At 53.0% G+C, this 19,164-nt stretch overlaps 1 protein-coding gene across 1 annotated transcript in view; it reads right to left on the bottom strand.

Moving 5' to 3' along the window:
• Nucleotides 1–19,164, bottom strand: part of LOC133342729 (filamin-C-like) — a 58,458-nt gene that overhangs the window by 17,025 nt on the left and 22,269 nt on the right. Inside the window, 18 exon segments of the mRNA XM_061552069.1 lie at nucleotides 18–207; nucleotides 1,992–2,120; nucleotides 2,964–3,120; nucleotides 3,764–3,887; nucleotides 4,701–4,868; nucleotides 5,968–6,128; nucleotides 6,802–6,964; nucleotides 8,179–8,412; nucleotides 9,513–9,861; nucleotides 10,332–10,583; nucleotides 11,179–11,453; nucleotides 12,527–12,644; nucleotides 14,761–14,930; nucleotides 15,340–15,430; nucleotides 15,871–16,031; nucleotides 17,673–17,715; nucleotides 17,717–17,797; nucleotides 18,673–18,816. Of these exon segments, the coding sequence (XP_061408053.1) occupies nucleotides 18–207; nucleotides 1,992–2,120; nucleotides 2,964–3,120; nucleotides 3,764–3,887; nucleotides 4,701–4,868; nucleotides 5,968–6,128; nucleotides 6,802–6,964; nucleotides 8,179–8,412; nucleotides 9,513–9,861; nucleotides 10,332–10,583; nucleotides 11,179–11,453; nucleotides 12,527–12,644; nucleotides 14,761–14,930; nucleotides 15,340–15,430; nucleotides 15,871–16,031; nucleotides 17,673–17,715; nucleotides 17,717–17,797; nucleotides 18,673–18,816 (3,010 nt within the window).

A 19,164-nucleotide genomic window follows, 5' to 3' on the forward strand; every position in this document is an offset into this window, starting at 1 on the left:
CGCGCACCCGCACGTACCAGTCACGGTGCACTTGCTGGCGTCGCCGGTGGGCAGGGCGCGGATGCGGTACGGTGAGTAGGGGATCTCGTCTCCGCCGTACTTGATGGTGATCGTGTAGCGCCCCGTCATGTCCGGCACGTACGACACCGTGTACGTGCCATCGCCGTTGTCCCTGATGTTCGCTTTTTTCGGCTTCCCGTCCGGGTCCTGCCAGAGATCGTCGCCACCAAGCACTCCGCTCACAACGGCGCTTGTTTATTGCAGAGGTTCGCGGTTCAAGCGCCCCTGGTCGTCCCGGTTAACGCCGCGGCTACATTGCGTACGACGGCATCATGGTCCACATTTTTTGGACTGTGAATTGCTCACAGTGAATTAGAGATTAGTTAATTTGAATAACCAATTAGCAACACCGCAACCGAAAACTTCCAGGCTGGTGCTGCGTCACTTTGTGCCGCACAGGAACACCTGCCAATGGGGGTGCCCTTCACATTATTAAAGAGATGAGATTTATGGCACTTTCAGATGCTTGGACATTCAAGAAAGTTTCCCAATAAATTAAAACCCTTGTCTTGTCCTTTCATTACGAGGGGTGCTGCAAAGAAACCTATTACAAGGTAAAGGTGCAGCATTGTAATTGCTCGCTCACGCCAATGCTGACAGATCTCCAAGGTAGGGTACTTGGCCTACTCTCCACAATGGCCAGACGTCTTGGAAGAGGTGGGAGCACCCACACTTTATCCCATCATAGGCGACCTGCCGATCTACTTTCTGTGGAGTTACTCGTTTAAGAAGCTGTTTGCATTGCTAAAATGTACAGAGCTTGGTCACTCTGTTTGAGCTACGTTAGTTATGGGGGTTTCTTAACTGCAGAGCTTGGATAATTCATGTTTTATTAAAAAATACTGGAGGATACCTAATGTGGATACAAAGTGAACGATTTAACCGTGTCTCATGTGAATCAGATAAAAAAGACCAATTACAATATACAAACGCAATGATATCTCAGTCACATGCAAATAAGATTTTGCCCAACTCTGAACCGTCACTTCTTTGACCATACTTCACCACGCTCGTCAGTGCAGGGGCTGGTGAAGAGGGTAGACGCCCAGGACCGGTTCGGACTTCACTCGCCACTGATGTTGGTTTATGTTCCAGAGAATTGATTTCAGGTCACCGGGTTCATGTCACGGCGTGCTACCCACAGCGCCAGTGGTGCCCAGCTCCCAAACGGAGCTTGTGTCGGGGAGAATTCTATTTGGCAGTGCCAGTCGGTCACAAAGCTGACGTTCATTTCTGGGGGCCCACTTTTGTTTTGTTCACCCAAAAACGATACCAACTAACTATGTTTAATTTCATCAGGGAAGGCCCACTTGAGCTATAAAGCCCTTTTTCAGAAGTGACCTGGCCACTAATGATAGCTCAACAAAGTGGCTGATCACGTGAAAATGTATTTCAGCCAAATACTCTAAAGGTATCTTTCTAAATGTGGAGGGAAAACCAGAGGACCCGGAGAGAAATTGACGCGACCACGGGGAGAGAGATGAACCCACGACCTCATTTATACCAGGTGAGGGAGTTAACATCTCGCCACCGTGGCGCCCCAAAGACGGAGACCGGGGAGCGAAGGACCCATGCCATTCGCACGCGGCAGTGAAAAAAACCACACACCCCCGCGCCATGCGCCCTGGCGTCGTCGCTGCTTGGCTCCAAACCCCAAACGCAAGCACGCGGCGCCAGCACGAGTACCACCGGCTGCTCGGCCGCCTGGCGAGTGTGAGGGGAGGAAGGTGAAGTTTGGCGGCACCCCCCCACCCCGATCGAGAAGCAATGGATTGCGTGCTGCAAGTTCGTGCTGTGCAGAGAGAAAGGGGCGATCTTTGCAAAGCCACCGAGCGAAGGGCAAGCAGCAGTCCATCCAAGCATGCCGCATTCACTTGCAGGCACAGGCCAGGCTGGAGGGGGCGAGCGGGGAGGAGGGGGGGGCGCCTTACGGAGAAGGTGGTTGGGGTGGAGTGGGGGGCGGCCTGAGGGGCCTGGGGAGAAGGCTTTGAGCCCTCCATCGCTCGGGATTTCCAATCGCGAACGAAAATCGTCGCCTCGGACGTGTTTCCCTTCGCGTCCTAGCGAGAGGGAGGGAAGCGGGGGGAATGGGACGAGGATGATGACGATGGTGACGATGGTTATCATGACACAACCATCGCATCGTGGGTTATCGACTCCTCACTTGATTGGCCCAAAGAGAGTCACGTGATTAGTGGAAGCAGATCCCGATTGGACAAGGGCAGCACTAGAAGCAAAATTCCGATGTGGAGCAGAGGGAACCTCGACGGGGACGAGGGTAATGGCGGCGTCCTCCGGTGGGGCTAGAGGCCAAGGTTCACCGAGCTCCCACGCAAGGGGTCAAGGGTCACCGATCCCCCTTGTGCAAGAGGGAATTTGCACAACCGGAGCCCCTTGACCAGGGATCCCAGCATTCGGACCACGAGCAGCGCGGCAGTGACCACGTGCGAAGATCATCCCGACTCCACGGGGCACGTGGAACACACGCGCACCTCGACGCCACCCGTGCCATCTCACCACGAGCGTGCATAACCGCGAGTGTGATCGTTACAGTGTTGAGCAGCGGTGTCCCTGGCAGGGTTTCCTGTGTCCCCATGTCTCCATCTCTGTCCCCTTGTCCCATGGCTCCAACTCTCTTGTCTCTCGCCATGTCTCGGTGGAATCTGCTGTTCGGTCCCCAACCGTCATGTCACCGCATTCCCAGCTGTGTTTCCATTTCCCCGCGTGTCCAGCTGTGTCTGAAGTGTCTCAAGCTGTGTCCCCACATCCCCAGCTGTATCTCCGTGTCCCCAACTATGTACCCACTTCCCCAGCTGTGTGCCATCTGTGACCCCGTGGCCCAGCTGTGACCCAGCTGCGTCCCCGTGTCTGACACCTCCACGTCCCGCACCGCGTCCACGCACCGTGATCTGCACTGTCAGGAGGCCCTCTCCGGCGTCGCGTGCGTCGATGGTGAACTCGACAGGGAGGCTCGCCGACACGCCCGACGAGTTGAGGCCGGGCCCACTCGCCTTCACCTTGCTAGCATCGTGCGTCGGCAGCACTTTGATCTTAAATGGACTGCGGCGACCCAATAGAGACGTAATTATAAAAATTATCTCGATTTTAAAATGCGTCTTCATCATAAAATCTCAGAACGTTATACACACACGCAAAAAAACACTCCCAAGTGTAAATAATTCCAAACGAAATACAAAAAAAGTTGACAAGGACTATAATAACTACACCCCCGAAATAGATAACATGAAGATCTGTGATACAAGCCAATGATAAAACTACAGGCTACAGGAAAAAAAGGCTTTGAATTTAAAATCGGTTTTCAAGCTGGAGCCACGATTCTGGATGTGGGCAGGGAGAGCAGGGGTCCTCCACAGCAGCAGAACGCACGATCGCTGAGCGGTCGCCTCTGAGATTTGTACAGAGAGGAGTTGCCCAGGGGGCGTAAATTGGAGCGTAAATTGACAAAGGTCCCACGTTTCCTCCCACACGCTGCTGCTACTGATGCTGCTGGGGTAAGTGCTGTGAGCGAGCGCCTGCACAGGCTGGCAACGGCGTACAAACGGGCAGTGCAGCCGGCGCCATTCCCGGCCGCCTTTGTCTCCCCAGCGCCGATGTTTACAACTCACTGCAGCAGGTGCCTGTGCTCCTGCGCGTGTATCTAAACGAGCACCCACGCTCCACCGTGCCCACGACCGCCGCGTACCTGCGGGGCACCTCCTGGTCCCCGTACTTGACCCCGATGGTGTAGGGCCCATCCTGGCTCGTCAGGTAATTGACCGTGTGCGTACCGTCCCCGTTGTCCTGCACCTCCAGTGGCTCGGGCAGACCTGGACATGACCGCGGGAGCGTGAGTGTCGCGGCGGTGGCACGGACAAAGAATCGGCTCGGAACTCTCGCAGAGCTGCGCCACCCCCCTTGTTCTTAGAGAAGAGCCCGCATTCGGGTGCAGCACTCGTTAGCTTGCTCTGCGCCAGAGATGATTGATCATCGCAGTGACAGTTAAACCGATATTTGCCATGTTCAGAGCTGGAATTTTGACAAATGAAGTGCAGAGCCAAATAATATATAGGTTGGATTTTTTTAACAGTCTTTGGTGATCAGGCTGAGAATATTATGCTTAAGAATCTTGTTAAGTCACAAATCAGTGGCGGTGAGTCTATCAGTCTCTACGTTAAGTCTATGGGTCTCCATTTTAATCTGTGAGTCTCTATTTGAATCTATGGGTCTCGATGGATGTAAGTCATTGGTGACCAGGCTGCTACCATTCACTATACGGTTTGATCACGTTTGGATTTGGCTCTCGGCGGTACTGGCTCCGAATCTCTCGAGCCACCCGGCCGCATCCTTTCCCTTCCACTGCTGACACTCAGCACTGCGCAAGAGCCTGCCAGGGCGGTCGTCATTACCGTCGTCACCGTCGTCACCCTCATCACCGTCGTCACCGTCGTCACCCTCATCACCGTCGTCACTGTCGTCACCCTCGTCACCCTCGTCACCGTTGTCACCCTCGTCACCGTCGCCACTGTCGCCACCTTCATCATCGTTGCTACCTTCATCGTCACCATCGTCACCCTCATCAGCCTAGTCACCGTCGTTACCCACGCCACTCTCGTTGGGATGGCGACGCGCGCGGGCCTCACCGCGTGGATCCAGCACCATAACCTCCAGCGTGGCACGACCGGCCTTGCTGCAGTCGACCGTAAAGGTCTGCGGAATCCCGGCGCGTACCGCAGGCCCCAAGCCAGGCCCCGAGCAGCGCACCTTGCTGGCATCCACTGCGTCCTTCACCAGCACCCGGAACGGGCTCCCTGCTCCACCGCCGCACAGAAACCACGCCACAACGACAATCGCCGCATGAGTTTCTGCGACGATAGGCGTCCCAGTTAGCGGGGCGACGCAGCACCGAGACTGCCACACAAAGCCATCCACTGCTGGATAAAGGGCCTCTCTGTGTGCTGCTCGTTTGACTAATTTACCATGTTGGTCAGTATGGCCTTTTGAAGTGGGGGGGGGGGGTGGAATGGGTCCCAGGACTGTTTCAGACATCACTCACCATTGATGTTACTCGTGGTCTGGAATTCAACTCAGGTATTCAGGTTCAAAGTGGAGTGCTTGAACAGAACAACCCTGCCACCTTCCCCCCCCCCTCCCCATCAGGGACTTTGACTCTGCCACTTCACATTCGCCGTCGAGTGCAAGGAGAGAGGAGCTGCGGCCCACGGGCTGGGTACGGCGCAAGTTCATTTCTGGCGGCCTGCGTCCACACGAGGCCTTCCACCTCCACATTTACCCATCGCTGCCAGGATCCTAGTCACACTTATTGACCTGCCACAAAGCACTGTGCTTCAAGTCGCCGGTGAAGGTGAGCCATGATTACTCTTCGCATTATTATCGGATAGCTCCGAGGTGTGGGTGTGTGCGAGTGAAGGTATAGTTGCCCGCCAAACTAAACTAAAAATGTAACTATTTTATTTTACCAGGTAAGGCCTACTGCTCTATGTAGCTCTTTTTCAGAATTGACCGAGCCACAAATGATAGCTCAATGAAGTGGCTTAGCACATGGAAATGTATCACGGCCAAATATTATAAACGCACGTTGATGTAGAGGGAAAATCCAGAGGACCCGGAGAAAAATCCACGTGATCATGGGTAGATAGGCATGCAAACTCCAAATATACTGGCGTCAGGGTTGGAATTGAACTCATGACCCTCCTGTATACCAGGCAAGGTACTTAACATCTCGCCAACACATTCTGTTTGGCCCCGAGTGAGGAAATGGTTCCTTGGCCTGCCGTCCCATCGCCGCGCCTCCACCGGCCATCGAGCCGCTGGAATGGATCGTCCACGGGGTCGTTAGGAACGCGATCGCGGGTGGGTGACGGGCGTCCGCGTGCGTGAGGGCCTCACTGGGGATGTGAAGGCCCCCGAAGGTGATGTTGATGTCATAGTCCCCGGGGGTGAAGGGGATGTACTCCACACTGCAGCTGCCATCTTTGTTGTCTTTGCAGAGCATCTTGGCCTCGGAGGGGCCCTCGATGGCCAGGCCCAGGCCGCCCGTGCCCGCACCGCTGTGCACGCGTCAACATCATCATAGTCGTCATGGTTATCAATGCGAGCATTTTCATCCTCACCGACACTGTCAGCACCGCCGCAGACAATTGTCTCCATCGCCATTGTCTCCATCACCATAATCATTGTCATGACCACCCTTATATCAACATTGCAGTTGTCATCAACATTCCCAGCAACTCCACCACCTTAGGGTGGCAGGGTGGCGGTGCATCGGTAATGCTCGTGCCTCACAGCAAGAATAGCCTAGGTTAGAATTCTGTCTCTGGCACCTTTCTGTGTGGAGCTTGTGCATTCTCCCCCTGTTCTGCAGAGAACGAGTGAACGTGTATGTATGAGAGTGAGTGCAAAATATATGTTCTCCCCCTGTTCTGCATGGTTTTCCTCGGCATTCCACGGTCTCTTGCCATTGTAAAAAAAAATACAACCATAGCGTAACTGGTATTGGCAAGAACATTCCAGTGCTGAAACATTCTCTGAAAATTACTCGATCAGGATGACACACAGCAAACAGCATTTGCCCCCCTCCAGTGAAAACCTACAAGGACCCTCCTGAAAAAGTGTTGAGAATTTCATGGGTAAACAAGCGTAAATTAAAAAAAGGGTTACGTAAATAAAAATTACAAATCATCACCGTGGTAATGATGGTGATGAGGCAGTACGAGTGCTCACCGAGTCTCCACTGTGAAGCGGTTGGGGGTGTGCGTGAGGCCTCCCTCCAGGCCGGGCCCGTAGGCCCGCACCCTGGTGGGGTCGCAGCCCTCCTTGACCTCAACGCGGAACGGGCTCCGCGGAACTGGCACCTCGTCCACCGTCACCTCCACCGTGTGCACGCCTAGTGGACGCATGGCCACCGCATACATCGTCAGCAGCAGCAACATCGTTGAATATTTATCATCATATTCATTGGGTCTTTCGGTAAAGCCACGTAGATAGAAAAAATAAACAAAAATATCACGACGTTTCGATCGCAAACATCCTGCCTGAGCAGCTCTCCCGCTATGTTTTCACCTGATGACGATTGCTTGTGCTGCGATCGAAACGTCGTGATATTTTTATATTTTTTTCCATCTACGCGGCTTGAACGAAAGACCCAATGAATATGAATTCCTGCAGTCACGAAAGCTTTAAGTCAAGATTTATCATAATGTTTGTCATCATCACCATCAACTATTCTCACTGTCATTAGCATCATCAGCATCATAAAATATTTCTAATCAGCATCATCAAATATTTATCATCACCATAAAACGTTCTCACGGTCATCAGCATCATCATCAAATTCTTATAATCAGTATAATCAAATATCATTAACATCATCGTCATATGTTTGTCAGAATCACTAGTATCATCATCAAATATTTATTATCAGAATCATCATAGTTGTATCAATCAATGCATATGATCATTTATCATCATCGTCGTCATCGTCATCAACTGTGTATTAATGCCAGATACTAGCGCAGACTGCAGTCTCCGAAGTGATATGGGACGCAAGGAACCAAAATCGCTGGGAACAATCACCACTCAGTACACACAGAGGTGCGGTGGCGGCGCTGGTTACCATTTCTCAGCTTTAAATTCAGACTCGCGGCGCGTGCCTCTCCACATTGACAGTGGAAGTTGACGAGAGGAAAAGCGCGATCAGTGAACTGTGCGAGGTAATAACGGCAATTATCAAGTGCACTTGGTTATTCGTGTAATTCTTAGAGCGCAGGGCTATTGCGGAGGCCGCTGTGTTTTTCATACGAATCGAGTCTGCAAGTAGTGAATGATGTTACGACGTATGTGTGTGTGTGATCCCAATTTAGTGTTTGCAGTGTAATTTTTCAATACATTTTGACACTGGCGCCAGTACGCAGGTGGCAGACTTACGGTGAACAAGCACACCGCAGTATTGACCGGGGCGGCTCGCCAGATTCGAACCGCGAACCTCCGCAAAAAAACAGCAAACACGTTACCACCGCTCGGGTGCCGTCGCTACGCCCCAAGCCCGGGTCCTACATCCGTTGGCCCAGAGAACCCCGGACCCGGCCCCCCCGTGCGTACCCTCCTCGTAGGCGGTGTACTCGGCGCGGTAGGTGCCGTCTCCCTGGTCGGTGAGCGTGGCGTCCGTCTTGGTGCCCGACGGCCCCGTGAGGCGCGCCCGCACCTTCCCTGCAGCCACCCCCGGGCTGCCCCTTGCCACGGTGGTCGTCGTGGTGGTGGTGGTGGTCGTGGAGCGAGCAGAGAACAGGGAGCGAGCATCCACGGTGAACTCGGTGCTCACCTCACGCAGCACGCCTGGGGTGAGGGGATACACAATGGCCAAGCTTAGGGGTGGCACGGTGGCGGCGGCGCAGTGGGAACAATGCTCGTGCCTCTCAGCAAGAAGGGTCTGGGTTCAATTTCCGGCTCAGGCGCCTTTCTGTGTGGAGTTTGGTGGTTTCCTTCCTGTACCTCCCCAACCGTTTGTGATCCCTAAGTACCCTCAATCGCGGTCACTCATTTCTCAATCCTTGCACTGCCCTGCCATCTACATCATTCTATTTTGTCACCGTTATTTTAAATTATGATAAGCGCATTGTGTGAAGGTGCTCTATAAATAAAACATTACATTAGATTAGAGTGAGTGTGTGGCATTTATACGTTATCTTCCCCTGTTCTGCATGTGTTTCCTCTGGGTTCTGTGGTATTCCCCCCATAGCTAAACTCATGCACACAGTGGAACTGGTATTTGCCAAAAGGGGGTGTAAAACGAGGAGGCTGAATATGACCTGCAAATAACTCAGATTCAATCCCTGCCTCTGGTCGCATGGTACTCTACTTGCCTATCCTCTTGGCTACAGCGTCTCATCGCTTCGTGACAATGCTGTTAAAAATGCTTTTCAAGCGTATTTCTTGAATTGAGCTTGGTTATTGTCATGAGAGCTTGAGAGAATAAGAGACGATGGTGGGAAGAGAAGGTAAATATAAAGTGGCACAGTGCAAGGAAAGAAAATGAGAAAGATAATCATTGAGACCTGCAGAGTGGTGAGTGGGTGGGTGAGTGAATGGGCGAGCGAGCGAGTTGTGTTGTTGCAACCTCCAGTGAGATGGTGGTGGTTGAACACAGTGCGCTGGATGAGTGGGCGTGTGACTGTGTGAGTGAATGAGTGAGCGGGTTGTGTTGTTGCAGTGAATTTGTGGTAGTGGCGTAACGCGCGCAGGGTTTGCTGTTGCAGTGAATTTGTGGTGGTTGAACACAGTGTGGTGGTGGATTAGATGACACAGTCAGTGTCTAGTCGCTCGAGTCGTCGACATGGGTGGAGGAGTCAACGAGCGAAATTGGCATGGACGACACCACCGCCGGACGATGGCCTCCTCGCCTGGCCGCGCGCATCAACCGCGGCGCCACCGCTCACCGCGAGGCTCCACGCCGGGGCCGAAAACGCGCACTCCGCTGGTGTCGACGATCGGCTCGATGCGCACGCGCACGGGCACGCGCGGCACGGGAACCCCGCCGTACTTCACGGTGACGGCGTACAGGCCCGGGCCGGGCGGCACGTAGGTGACGGCGTAGGTGCCATCGCCGTTGTCGTGGACACGCACTTCGGCGCGTGCTGCGCCGTCCGCCTGCACCACCTCCACAGTGAGCTCGGCCGTGCCGGCACGGGAGCAGTCCACCGCGAAGACGCACGCCTCGCCCGCCTTGCCGCGCTCCAGCCCGGGGCCCCGAACCGTCACCTTGCTCGGGTCGAACGAGGGGCGCACCTGAAGAGGCCGGGCAGCAGCGCCGGGGGTGAAGCGTTCGCTGAATTAAATTGTCAAATAATTCGTCACTTTGTACTTTGGGATTCGGTTTGGCCAATAGCAGTTGTATTGTGTGTGCGTGTGTGCATGTATATGTGTGTTTAGCGATGGCCTTCATAGGTGCTCGTGAACAGCACTTGGCCCAAGCAGTGTGTTAAGGCTATATGGGGGATCTTTGTCTTTAGCGATGGGAGGAAATTAGTCCGAGACAATGTTGCTCCTGCTGCGTGATCTCAATAGAGTAATTTTTCAGGTAATTTCTCAGCATTGGAATGTTGTAATGGCCGATTTCAGTGACATTCTGCGTATTTTTTTTCACTACGCCAGGAAATTGGAGAGAACTCAGAATAAAATCACGCAAAACGATTGGAAGCAATCATCATGGGGGTGGAGGGGCTGGGTGAAATAGGAAAGGAGGGGGGGGGCGGCACCTGAGCTCGGAAGGGCGAGCCCGGCACGTGGGTGTCAGCGAACAGAATGTTGATGGTGTACTCCCCCGGCGCCGTCGGGAGGTACGACACGGAGCACGAGCCATCGCCGTTGTCCTGGCACTGGATCTTGGCCTCGCACGGCCCCTCCACCGTGAGGCCCAAGCCGCCCGTGCCGGCACCCTTCGTGTCGATGGTGAACGGCGCCGGCTTGCCCACCTCACCGCCACTCAGGCCCGGCCCGTAGGCACGCACCTGTGGGGAGGAGTGGAAGAGAGTGAGGAAGAGGGGCATATGTAGGGAGTGGGCGGGGAGGTGCGGTGGGTAGGGGAGGATTCACTGAGCAGGAACTCTCTGTGTCGGCACCTGGAGCACCACGGTACCAGCCCCGTGGTGTCGGGGGACTGGAGAGGGCTGAGCCCCCGCCCCCACTCCGCTACCTGCTGAAGGCTCAGCGCCCCTTAAGACTGGAAGAATCTGATGAAATATGAAGCTCTTTTTGACAGATGTCCAATAGTTTTCACAGATGTCCAGTAGATATAGTTTGATATTCTAGATATTCTTCCATATTCTCTGTCGCCAAGCCAAAAATTGTCAGTGCAATATTCACATCGAGAGTGACAGCCAGACCAGAACGCACAAGAGATAAAAGAAGATCGCATCGTTACTCATTTTGTTTGGCGTTTAACATTGTTTTTTTCATCTGCTAATGAATACTAGTGGCCCGTTGGCTTTCCAGACCAGACCAACATTCTCAGCTTTATTAACAGTGGCTCTGCGTGAGCACAATGGAACAGGGCGGGAGGTGGGGGGCGGGGCGGGGGGAGGCGAATGTGGTGCCAGGCCACACCTTGGTGGGGTCGGCGGGCGTGATGGCCTCCACGGCGAAGGGGCTGTCGGGCACCGGGTGCCCGTCGTACGTCACCTCCACCTTGTGGGGCCCCTCCTCCTTGGGCACGTAGTGCACGGAGAGGGGGGCGCCTGGCCCGGCCGCGGGGGGCGCCGGCTCTATGCGGCATGGCACAGGCTTGCGCGAGGGCCCCCACACACGCACGTCCAGCTTTCCCTGCCCGCCGGCGTCGCGTGTTGCCACGGTGAAGCTCTGCTCGCGGCCCACGTCGACGCCTACTCCGCAATCAGTGGGGGGAGGAGGACAGAGGCTGCGGTTAAACAATGAGAACGGTGCCGATGAGGTTGCTGTTGTTGTCGTTTTAGCCCCCTGCCCACCGGGGTGTCGCGTTTCACGCGATAAGTGACTTGGGTCGCATCTCAACACATCTGAAAGGGCACCCCCAGCGGCAGCTGTCCGTGTGTGGAACAAGGTCACCGAGTACTGGGTTGCGGAGTGGGCATGAGTTTTGCCAGTAGGAGGTGATGATTGCTGCTATGCATCTAAATCCTAATTGATATACGTAAAGTTTTCCAGACTTTGGCAAAATTTGGACTGCGACACCGGCACAGAACGGCCGAATCATTTACAAGGATGTCAGGGGATCTTTAATGTACTCTGTGAAGCAGAGGGTGCGCACATCTTCAAGGTTAGTCCCCACACTGGAGAATTATGCAGGGCAGCTTGGCGGATTCGAGGCCGCGATCGTCATCAGTGATCGATCACGCAGCCCTGCAGTTTATTGATCACGCCATTTCCGGTGGAAGGTGCGTTCACCAGAGGGAGCCCATCTAAATCCCCCTGTGCCGCCGACACGGACTGTTGGGGCAAGTGCTGTTAATGGGCACCTATTAAGGCCAGCACGGCACACAAGCGGGTAGTTCGGTCAATACCATACCAGCCGCTGATGTTTAAACACCACACCAGGTACTCATATGAGTCGGCCTAGGGGATTTCCAGGACCAGTTCAGGTAATCATCACTTGTTATTGGTCGTGAGCAGGAATTGAACTGGGGTCGCTGGGTTCATAGCTCAGCACGCTAACCACTACCCTACTGCTTCCCACACAGCTCCATCACCCGCCCTCCCCGCCGGCTACACATCCAGGCAGACAGCGTTCTGTAGAGCAGCGCACTAACCATGACATTACTACTCCCCACACGCACCTCCGATTAAGTGCGGCTGGCTACATACGGTGCGAAAGAAGATCTACATACATGCATACACGAACACACGCATGCACGCACATGGTGGTACACACTTCGCGGCAGTGCCCGCGCTATACCACACGCCGCGCCGTGCCACGTACGCGACTGCAGGCCGCTGACTTTAACTTTGCTCAGGTCCAGTGCCGGCGCCACGGCGACGGTGAAGGGGCTCTTGGGAACGTGGTCCCCGCCATAGGTGACCACCACCGTCATGGAGCCCTGCGGCGACACACCAGGGAGGGGCGACACCGTCACCCTCATGCTCCTCGTCGCTATTGCTTTTGCCCTGATTTCTATTCGCTTTATCGCTGTTTTTTCTTTTACAAAAATGTTGGTGTCCCTGGCCACTCTTGCAAAGGAGGCTCCTATCCTGGTCTCTTGAGTTCTTGAACTTTTGGTATTCGCGCGACCGTTCTTATAGCACATGGCATTCATCACGAAGCAAGGCACAGTCTGCAGTGGTTTTACAGTTGCAATGTGCAATACCAATTGAGTAAGTAAGCTGTAGGTCATTTTTCAAATTTTCCAAAATTGGACAGTGATGCCAGCACACAATGGCCTACACTTTTTGAATGACGTGGGGCGATCTGTAACGTCCACTGTACAAGCAGACGGCGCATATCTTACGATTAATAAACCTGCAGTGTTAACCAGGGAGGCATGTTGGATTTGACTGCGCTAACTTGACTCGATCAGCTCTCATCTCATGTCTGCGACCCAGCGTTTTGGAGGAAAGAGCTGGTGAATCACCTTCTTGGTTCTTTCGGTAAAGTCACGTAGAAGGGAAGTAATAAAATAATAAAAATAAAACATAATAAAATTATTCTCACGACGTTTCGGCCACAACGCAAGCAGCCGTCCTCAGGTGAAAACCAGGTCCGTCGAGGCGACAGAGTCTGAATGAAACAGCACACGAGCTTGGAGCATATATATAAGCTGGGCGCCTTGACAAAGGAATTTGCATATCAAGAGGAATTTAGCATATTTATGGGAAATGCAGGAATGTGATTAGTACTACATTTGCATGTGCATTATGCAGGATTAACAGCATCAAAGGGAGCTGCAGTTGCTGCTGCTGCTGCAGTTGCTGCTGCTGTTGCAGTTGCGGCTGCTGCTGCAGTTGCTGCTGCTGCAGTTACTGCTGCTGCAGTTGCTGCTGCTGCAGTTGCTGCTGCTGCTGCAGTTGCTGCTGCTGCTGCAGTTGCTGCTGCTGCTGCAGTTTCTGCTGCTGCTGCTGCAGTTGCTGCTGCTGCAGTTGCTGCTGCTGCAGTTGCTGCCTTATCCATTTTAATATAACAATATGTATTATTCTACCCACCCTAATGTGTATCACACTGCTATATATTTACTATACAATTACGACACCATACATTACTCTGCACACTGCACCATGCCAGTGAGTGGAACGCGGTCTGAAAGTCACCGTAAACGTGAACACAATCAGTTAAGATTCGAAATGGTTTATTACGTCCTTCCAATGATTGCTAAGCCAGAATCCATATACACATTAGGGTGGGTAGAATAATACATAGTGTTATATTAAAATGGATAAGGCAGCAACTGCAGCAGCAGCAACTGCAGCAGCAGCAACTGCAGCAGCAGCAGCAGCAACTGCAGCAGCAGCAACTACAGTAGCAGTAACTGCAGCAGCAGCAGCAACTGCAGCAGCAGCAGCAACTGCAGCAGCAGCAACTGCAGCAGCAGCAACTGCAGCAGCAGCAACTGCAGCAGCAGCAGCAACTGCAGCTCCTTTTGATGCTGTTAATCCTGCATAATGCACATGCATATGCAGTACTAATCACATTCCTGCATTTTCCATAAATATGCTAAATTCCTCTTGATATGCAAATTCCTTTGTCAAGGCGCCCAGCTTATATATATGCTCCAAGCTCGTGTGCTGTTTCATTCAGACTCTGTCGCCTCGACGGACCTGGCTTTCACCTGAGGACGGCTGCTTGCATTGTGGCCGAAACGTCGTGAGAATAATTTTATTATGTTTTATTTTTATTATTTTATTACTTCCCTTCTACGTGACTTTACCGAAAGAACCAAGAAGATGAATCCCTGCAGTCACGAAAGCTTTAAATCGAAATTTACTGGTGAATCACGTAAATATGTGTGACTCGGTTATCAGGCCAGTGGGTGAGTGATTGAATAAGTGAGTGAGTGGGTGAGTCAGTTAATAAGTGAGTGAGCGAGTGGGTGAACAGGTGAGCATTTCAGCAGGTGGTTGAGTGGACGATAGGATTAGGAGATAGTGCGAGTAGGTTTTGGAGCGGGTGGGTGGGCAAGTGGGTGGGCGAGCGGATGGGTGAGCAATCGGGCGAGGCTGCACCTGCTGCATGGCCGTGTAGCGCACGGTGTAGGTGAAGTCGTGGTTGTCAATGATCTCAAAGTCGCGCACGGCGTCGCCCTTGGTGGAGCTGGTAAAGTGGACCTCGAGTCCGGCCTTGCCGGCACCCTTGGTGAACACCGTGAAGTGGGTTGGCACGCCCACTTCCACGCCTGCCGTCATCATCGTGATTAGTTTTATATACAGCATTATCGTTCACACAAATTGCATCTCTCACAAAAGCCAAGGAGGAATCGCACAGACGAGCGGGAAGGCGGCAGGAGCAGCAAGGGGGTGATGAGCCGGCATGACCAACAATTCCCCGAGCTCTGCTGTTCTCTATATATTAAGATGTTTTCAGCCAATTAATGTATTTATAAATGGTGCGAGGAAACCTGAGAATTTAGAGCAAACCCACCATCATTAAAGTCATTAGCACCATCATCAACACAAACAGCAGTGGCATCATTACAATTATCATCATAATCAACAAGTTGGGTGGTGGCTCGTGGTGATGGTAGGGGGCTCAGGTCAGTAGGGAGGGAGTCCCGTGGCGGCTCGTGGGGATGGTGGAGGGCTCACCTTGTGGCCGGAGTCCCGGGCCCTCGGCCTTGACCTTGTTGGCATCGTGTGATGGGTCGACCTTCACCCGGAACGGGCTGGACGGGATTTCCTGCAGCGTTGGACATCACAGTACCACCATCGACACAGGCTCCATCACCGAGGTCCCATCACTGGGGTGTCATCCCTGGTATCTCATCAATTCACCGAGCCAGGGACCCACGCACGAATGTGAGGAGTGTGTTGAGGCGGGGGATTGCGGTTAGCGTGCTGCGCTATGAAACCAGTGACCTGAATTTGATTCCCGCTCATGGCCACCAACACCAGTGACTATTATCTGAACTGGTCCAGGGCCTCCCCTAAGTCGACTCGGCATTAAATGAGTACAAAGTTGCGGTGTGTTAACATCGCCACTGGGGACACAGGAGCCACCCACTCCCTCTTGCACCGGGGAGATCTTCGTCTGTGTGCACGTGTGCGTGCATATGTGACGACCGTTCGTGCACGTGTGTCTATATGCGCATGGTGCGTGCATGCAAGCGCGCTACCCACCTGCTCAGCGAACAGCACCATGATGGTGTAGCGGCCGGCACCCGGTGGCGAGTACTTGACGGTGAAGGTGTCGTTGTCGTTTTTGATGATGTTAAAGTCAATGTCGGCCTCCGTGGGGCCCACGACCCCTGGGGCGCACTTAATGCCGATGCTCACGTCGCCTGCGTAGGGGGGGGGGCGAGGAGGGGGACCCTTCCGTCAGCACAGCCGCCGGCACAACCGCCGCCGATTGGGGAAATTCCACATTGCTATTGGCGGGGACCAGTTTATCTTTCTCTTGACTTCCCCCTGCAAAGTGGCAGCTGTTTCACAAAGTACTCTCCTGCTGCTCAAATGGGAATAGAGGTGTAGGACTCGTACTCTCGTTGTCTTTCTCGTCTCGTTTATTCACGCGTAGAGTTCACACCTCCTCATCATCGCTCCGTGTCTCTCCGTTCGCTCCGATGCACGACCCGCCATTAACAACAATCTATGTCTCCCCGTTCCTACCGTACACTGTGTTCTCTCTATCCCCTGCTACCGTACACTGTGTTCTCTCTATCCACTGCTACCGTACACTGTGTTCTCTCTATCCACTGCTACCGTACACTGTGTTCTCTCTATCCACTGCTACCGTACACTGTGTTCTCTCTATCCCCTGCTACCGTACACTGTGTTCTCTCTATCCACTGCTACCGTACACTGTGTTCTCTCTATCCCCTGCTACCGTACACTGTGTTCTCTCTATCCACTGCTACCGTACACTGTGTTCTCTCTATCCTTATCGTATCTATTCCTGCTCACTGCTGCTCCATCTCTCTCCCGGGCACCAACCACTCCAGCTCTAATCCCAACCAAGACTCCCGTCTCTCCGTTACGCTGTGCCCTTTATCCCCGCACCAATCAGTCCCAATCAATTATCTCGTCCCCCGCTCCCAGGCCCCCAGCCTCACGTGACCATGTTATTGCCGCCAGGCCGGCGCCAGTCATTAGCCACTCACCCACCTGACCAATCACCGGCCTGCGTCCTCAGTCACCCCTATCACCTGTCGCGTCTCTTAACGACCCCCCCCTTAATGCCACGACAACAACAACCGTGTCCTCAGATGCTCCTACTGTACTCTGCTCGCTTGCCTAGCAACAAAACACGTGGCGCGTGATATTTCAAGTCCTACAGAGGTATTGGTTTACAGCCCTGCAGAGCCAGCCGTGGAAATTCCTCGTTTTAATTTTATTGACCCCGGAGAGATGATGGGCCAAGTCAACCACCAACTGGGGATTGAACTCCGGGCCTTCCGACTGCGGGCCGCTCGCTCTACCGCGAAGCTACCTGAGCGGTCAGATGGAAAGAAAGTAGAGAGTGTGTGAGTGTGGCTTCATCTCTGTATGTATGTAGAACTTGTTTTGCACCGTATGTAGCCAACTGTGCTAATCAGAGGTGTGGGGGAAGGACAACAATGTAAACACAAAAATAAGTTATCAAGAAATTAGTTTTCAATCTAGATGATTTAGAAGTAGCATAGCTCCAGTGGCTTCGTAATATCAGAAAAAACAGCGCTTAAGATGGCCACAGACGCGCATCTGAAAGTGCGCGATGCAGTGACCATCTGTTTTCTATGGCCAGCTTAAAGTCGTTGCGAGAATGACCGGAGTTCGGGTGATGGTATGTATCTCAATCTCCATCTCAGTGTGTGTCCTTTGTATCTCAGTATGTGTGCCTGTCTTTGTCTCTCTGTAATGACTGTCTCCATCTCAGTGTGCGTTTATCTCTCTGTGTGTCTACTATAAGGACGATCGTGGCGCCGTTGTCGCCGAGGCGTCACCTTGGCCGGCTTGGCTGCAGTCGACGGTGAAGTAGGTCGGCTCAGTTGGCCTTGAGGCCGGTTTTCTCCACACCCGGGCCGTACACCTTCACGTTCTCCGGGTGGCTCCCTTCTCCAACATTCACCTGGCCGAAAGGAATCGCGCGGTGCAGACGCCAGGTGAGGCATCTCTTCGAGTCAGCAAATCAAAGTGAACGCTAAAAAGTCCATGTGATTTCTGATCCCCCGTTTACAACCCTGCAGAGCCAATGATGGAAATTCCACATCGCTCTGGCGGTGACAAATATATCCATATGACAACCATTGTTGACTTCCCCACAAATACGTACTAATTTTATTGGCCCTTGAGGGATGATGGGCTGAGTCAACCCCCAACCAGAATTTGAATTCGAAACCTTCAGAAAGTGATCACATTAACGCTGAACCAGTGTGACACGTCTGAGGATGCTTCGGACATCACCAAGCTTCGCCTATCACCTCCCATCCAGCGGCATGTGGGAGCAGAGGTGAGACTCTTTTCCCTGTGTTACCCGATTAGTTGAGCAATTGAATCGATAATCAGGGGCATAATCGATTATATCAATTATACTTCCAAGATTATTTGTGTAACCCAGTTATGAACTTGAACTCTCGAGGCCAGGATAAGTCTCATTTGCAATTGTGGCCTGGGGCATTGGTCTGCTGCCAGTAGGGGGCGATGATTACTGCTGTATAATCCCAAATAGGTATATTGTGGTAATAACCAGGGCAGCCGCTGGATTCGACCCGCGACCCCCTGTAACGAGCAGTGAGGGCGCTGCTACCGTTCAGCCGCGTCACCACTCAGCGGGGTATCCCAGCTGTAGTGCGGTTGTTGTTGTATGTATGTTGAAATTCTTTCCCACCGTATATAGCCAACCATGCTAATCGGAGGTGCAGGGGATTAATAACAAACTAATCACAATGAGTTTTCAATCAAGATTTAAAAGTGTTGCTGCTGCTGCAAGTGTTGGGCGCTCACCCTGAAGGGGCTGAGTGGGATGTTGACGCTGCCCCACGCGATGATGATGGTGTGCTTGATGGCCTTGCGCGGAGTGTAGCAGCAGTGGAACGTTCCATCGTGGTTGTCGCGGACCTCCACATTGATCAGTTCCCCCTCGGCGTTCTACCACACAGCGACCATCAGCATGGAACATTCACTCCACCGTCACTAATGATCAACACCACGACAATTATCAGCAGCTGCTGCATCAACAGAGACAGCATCATCAACATCACCACTACCATAATCATCATCTTCATCAACGCCACACACCGACCGTCACGAGCGACCAGGCTATTCACTGCACCACCACTATCAGGACCACCACCACAATCGTCCTCAGCAGCATCAACTTTGTTTCCTTTATCATCATCATCATCCAAAATAAACTGAACATACTTAACAAAGGAAAAGATCCCCTATACAAAAAAGCACACGAGGGGATTCTGTGGCTAGTACCAAGCCCGTCCG

The sequence above is a fragment of the Lethenteron reissneri genome, chromosome 15, assembly GCF_015708825.2.
Source record: "Lethenteron reissneri isolate LAM-NWPU_2019-01 chromosome 15, ASM1570882v1, whole genome shotgun sequence".
Lineage (NCBI taxonomy): Eukaryota > Metazoa > Chordata > Hyperoartia > Petromyzontiformes > Petromyzontidae > Lethenteron > Lethenteron reissneri.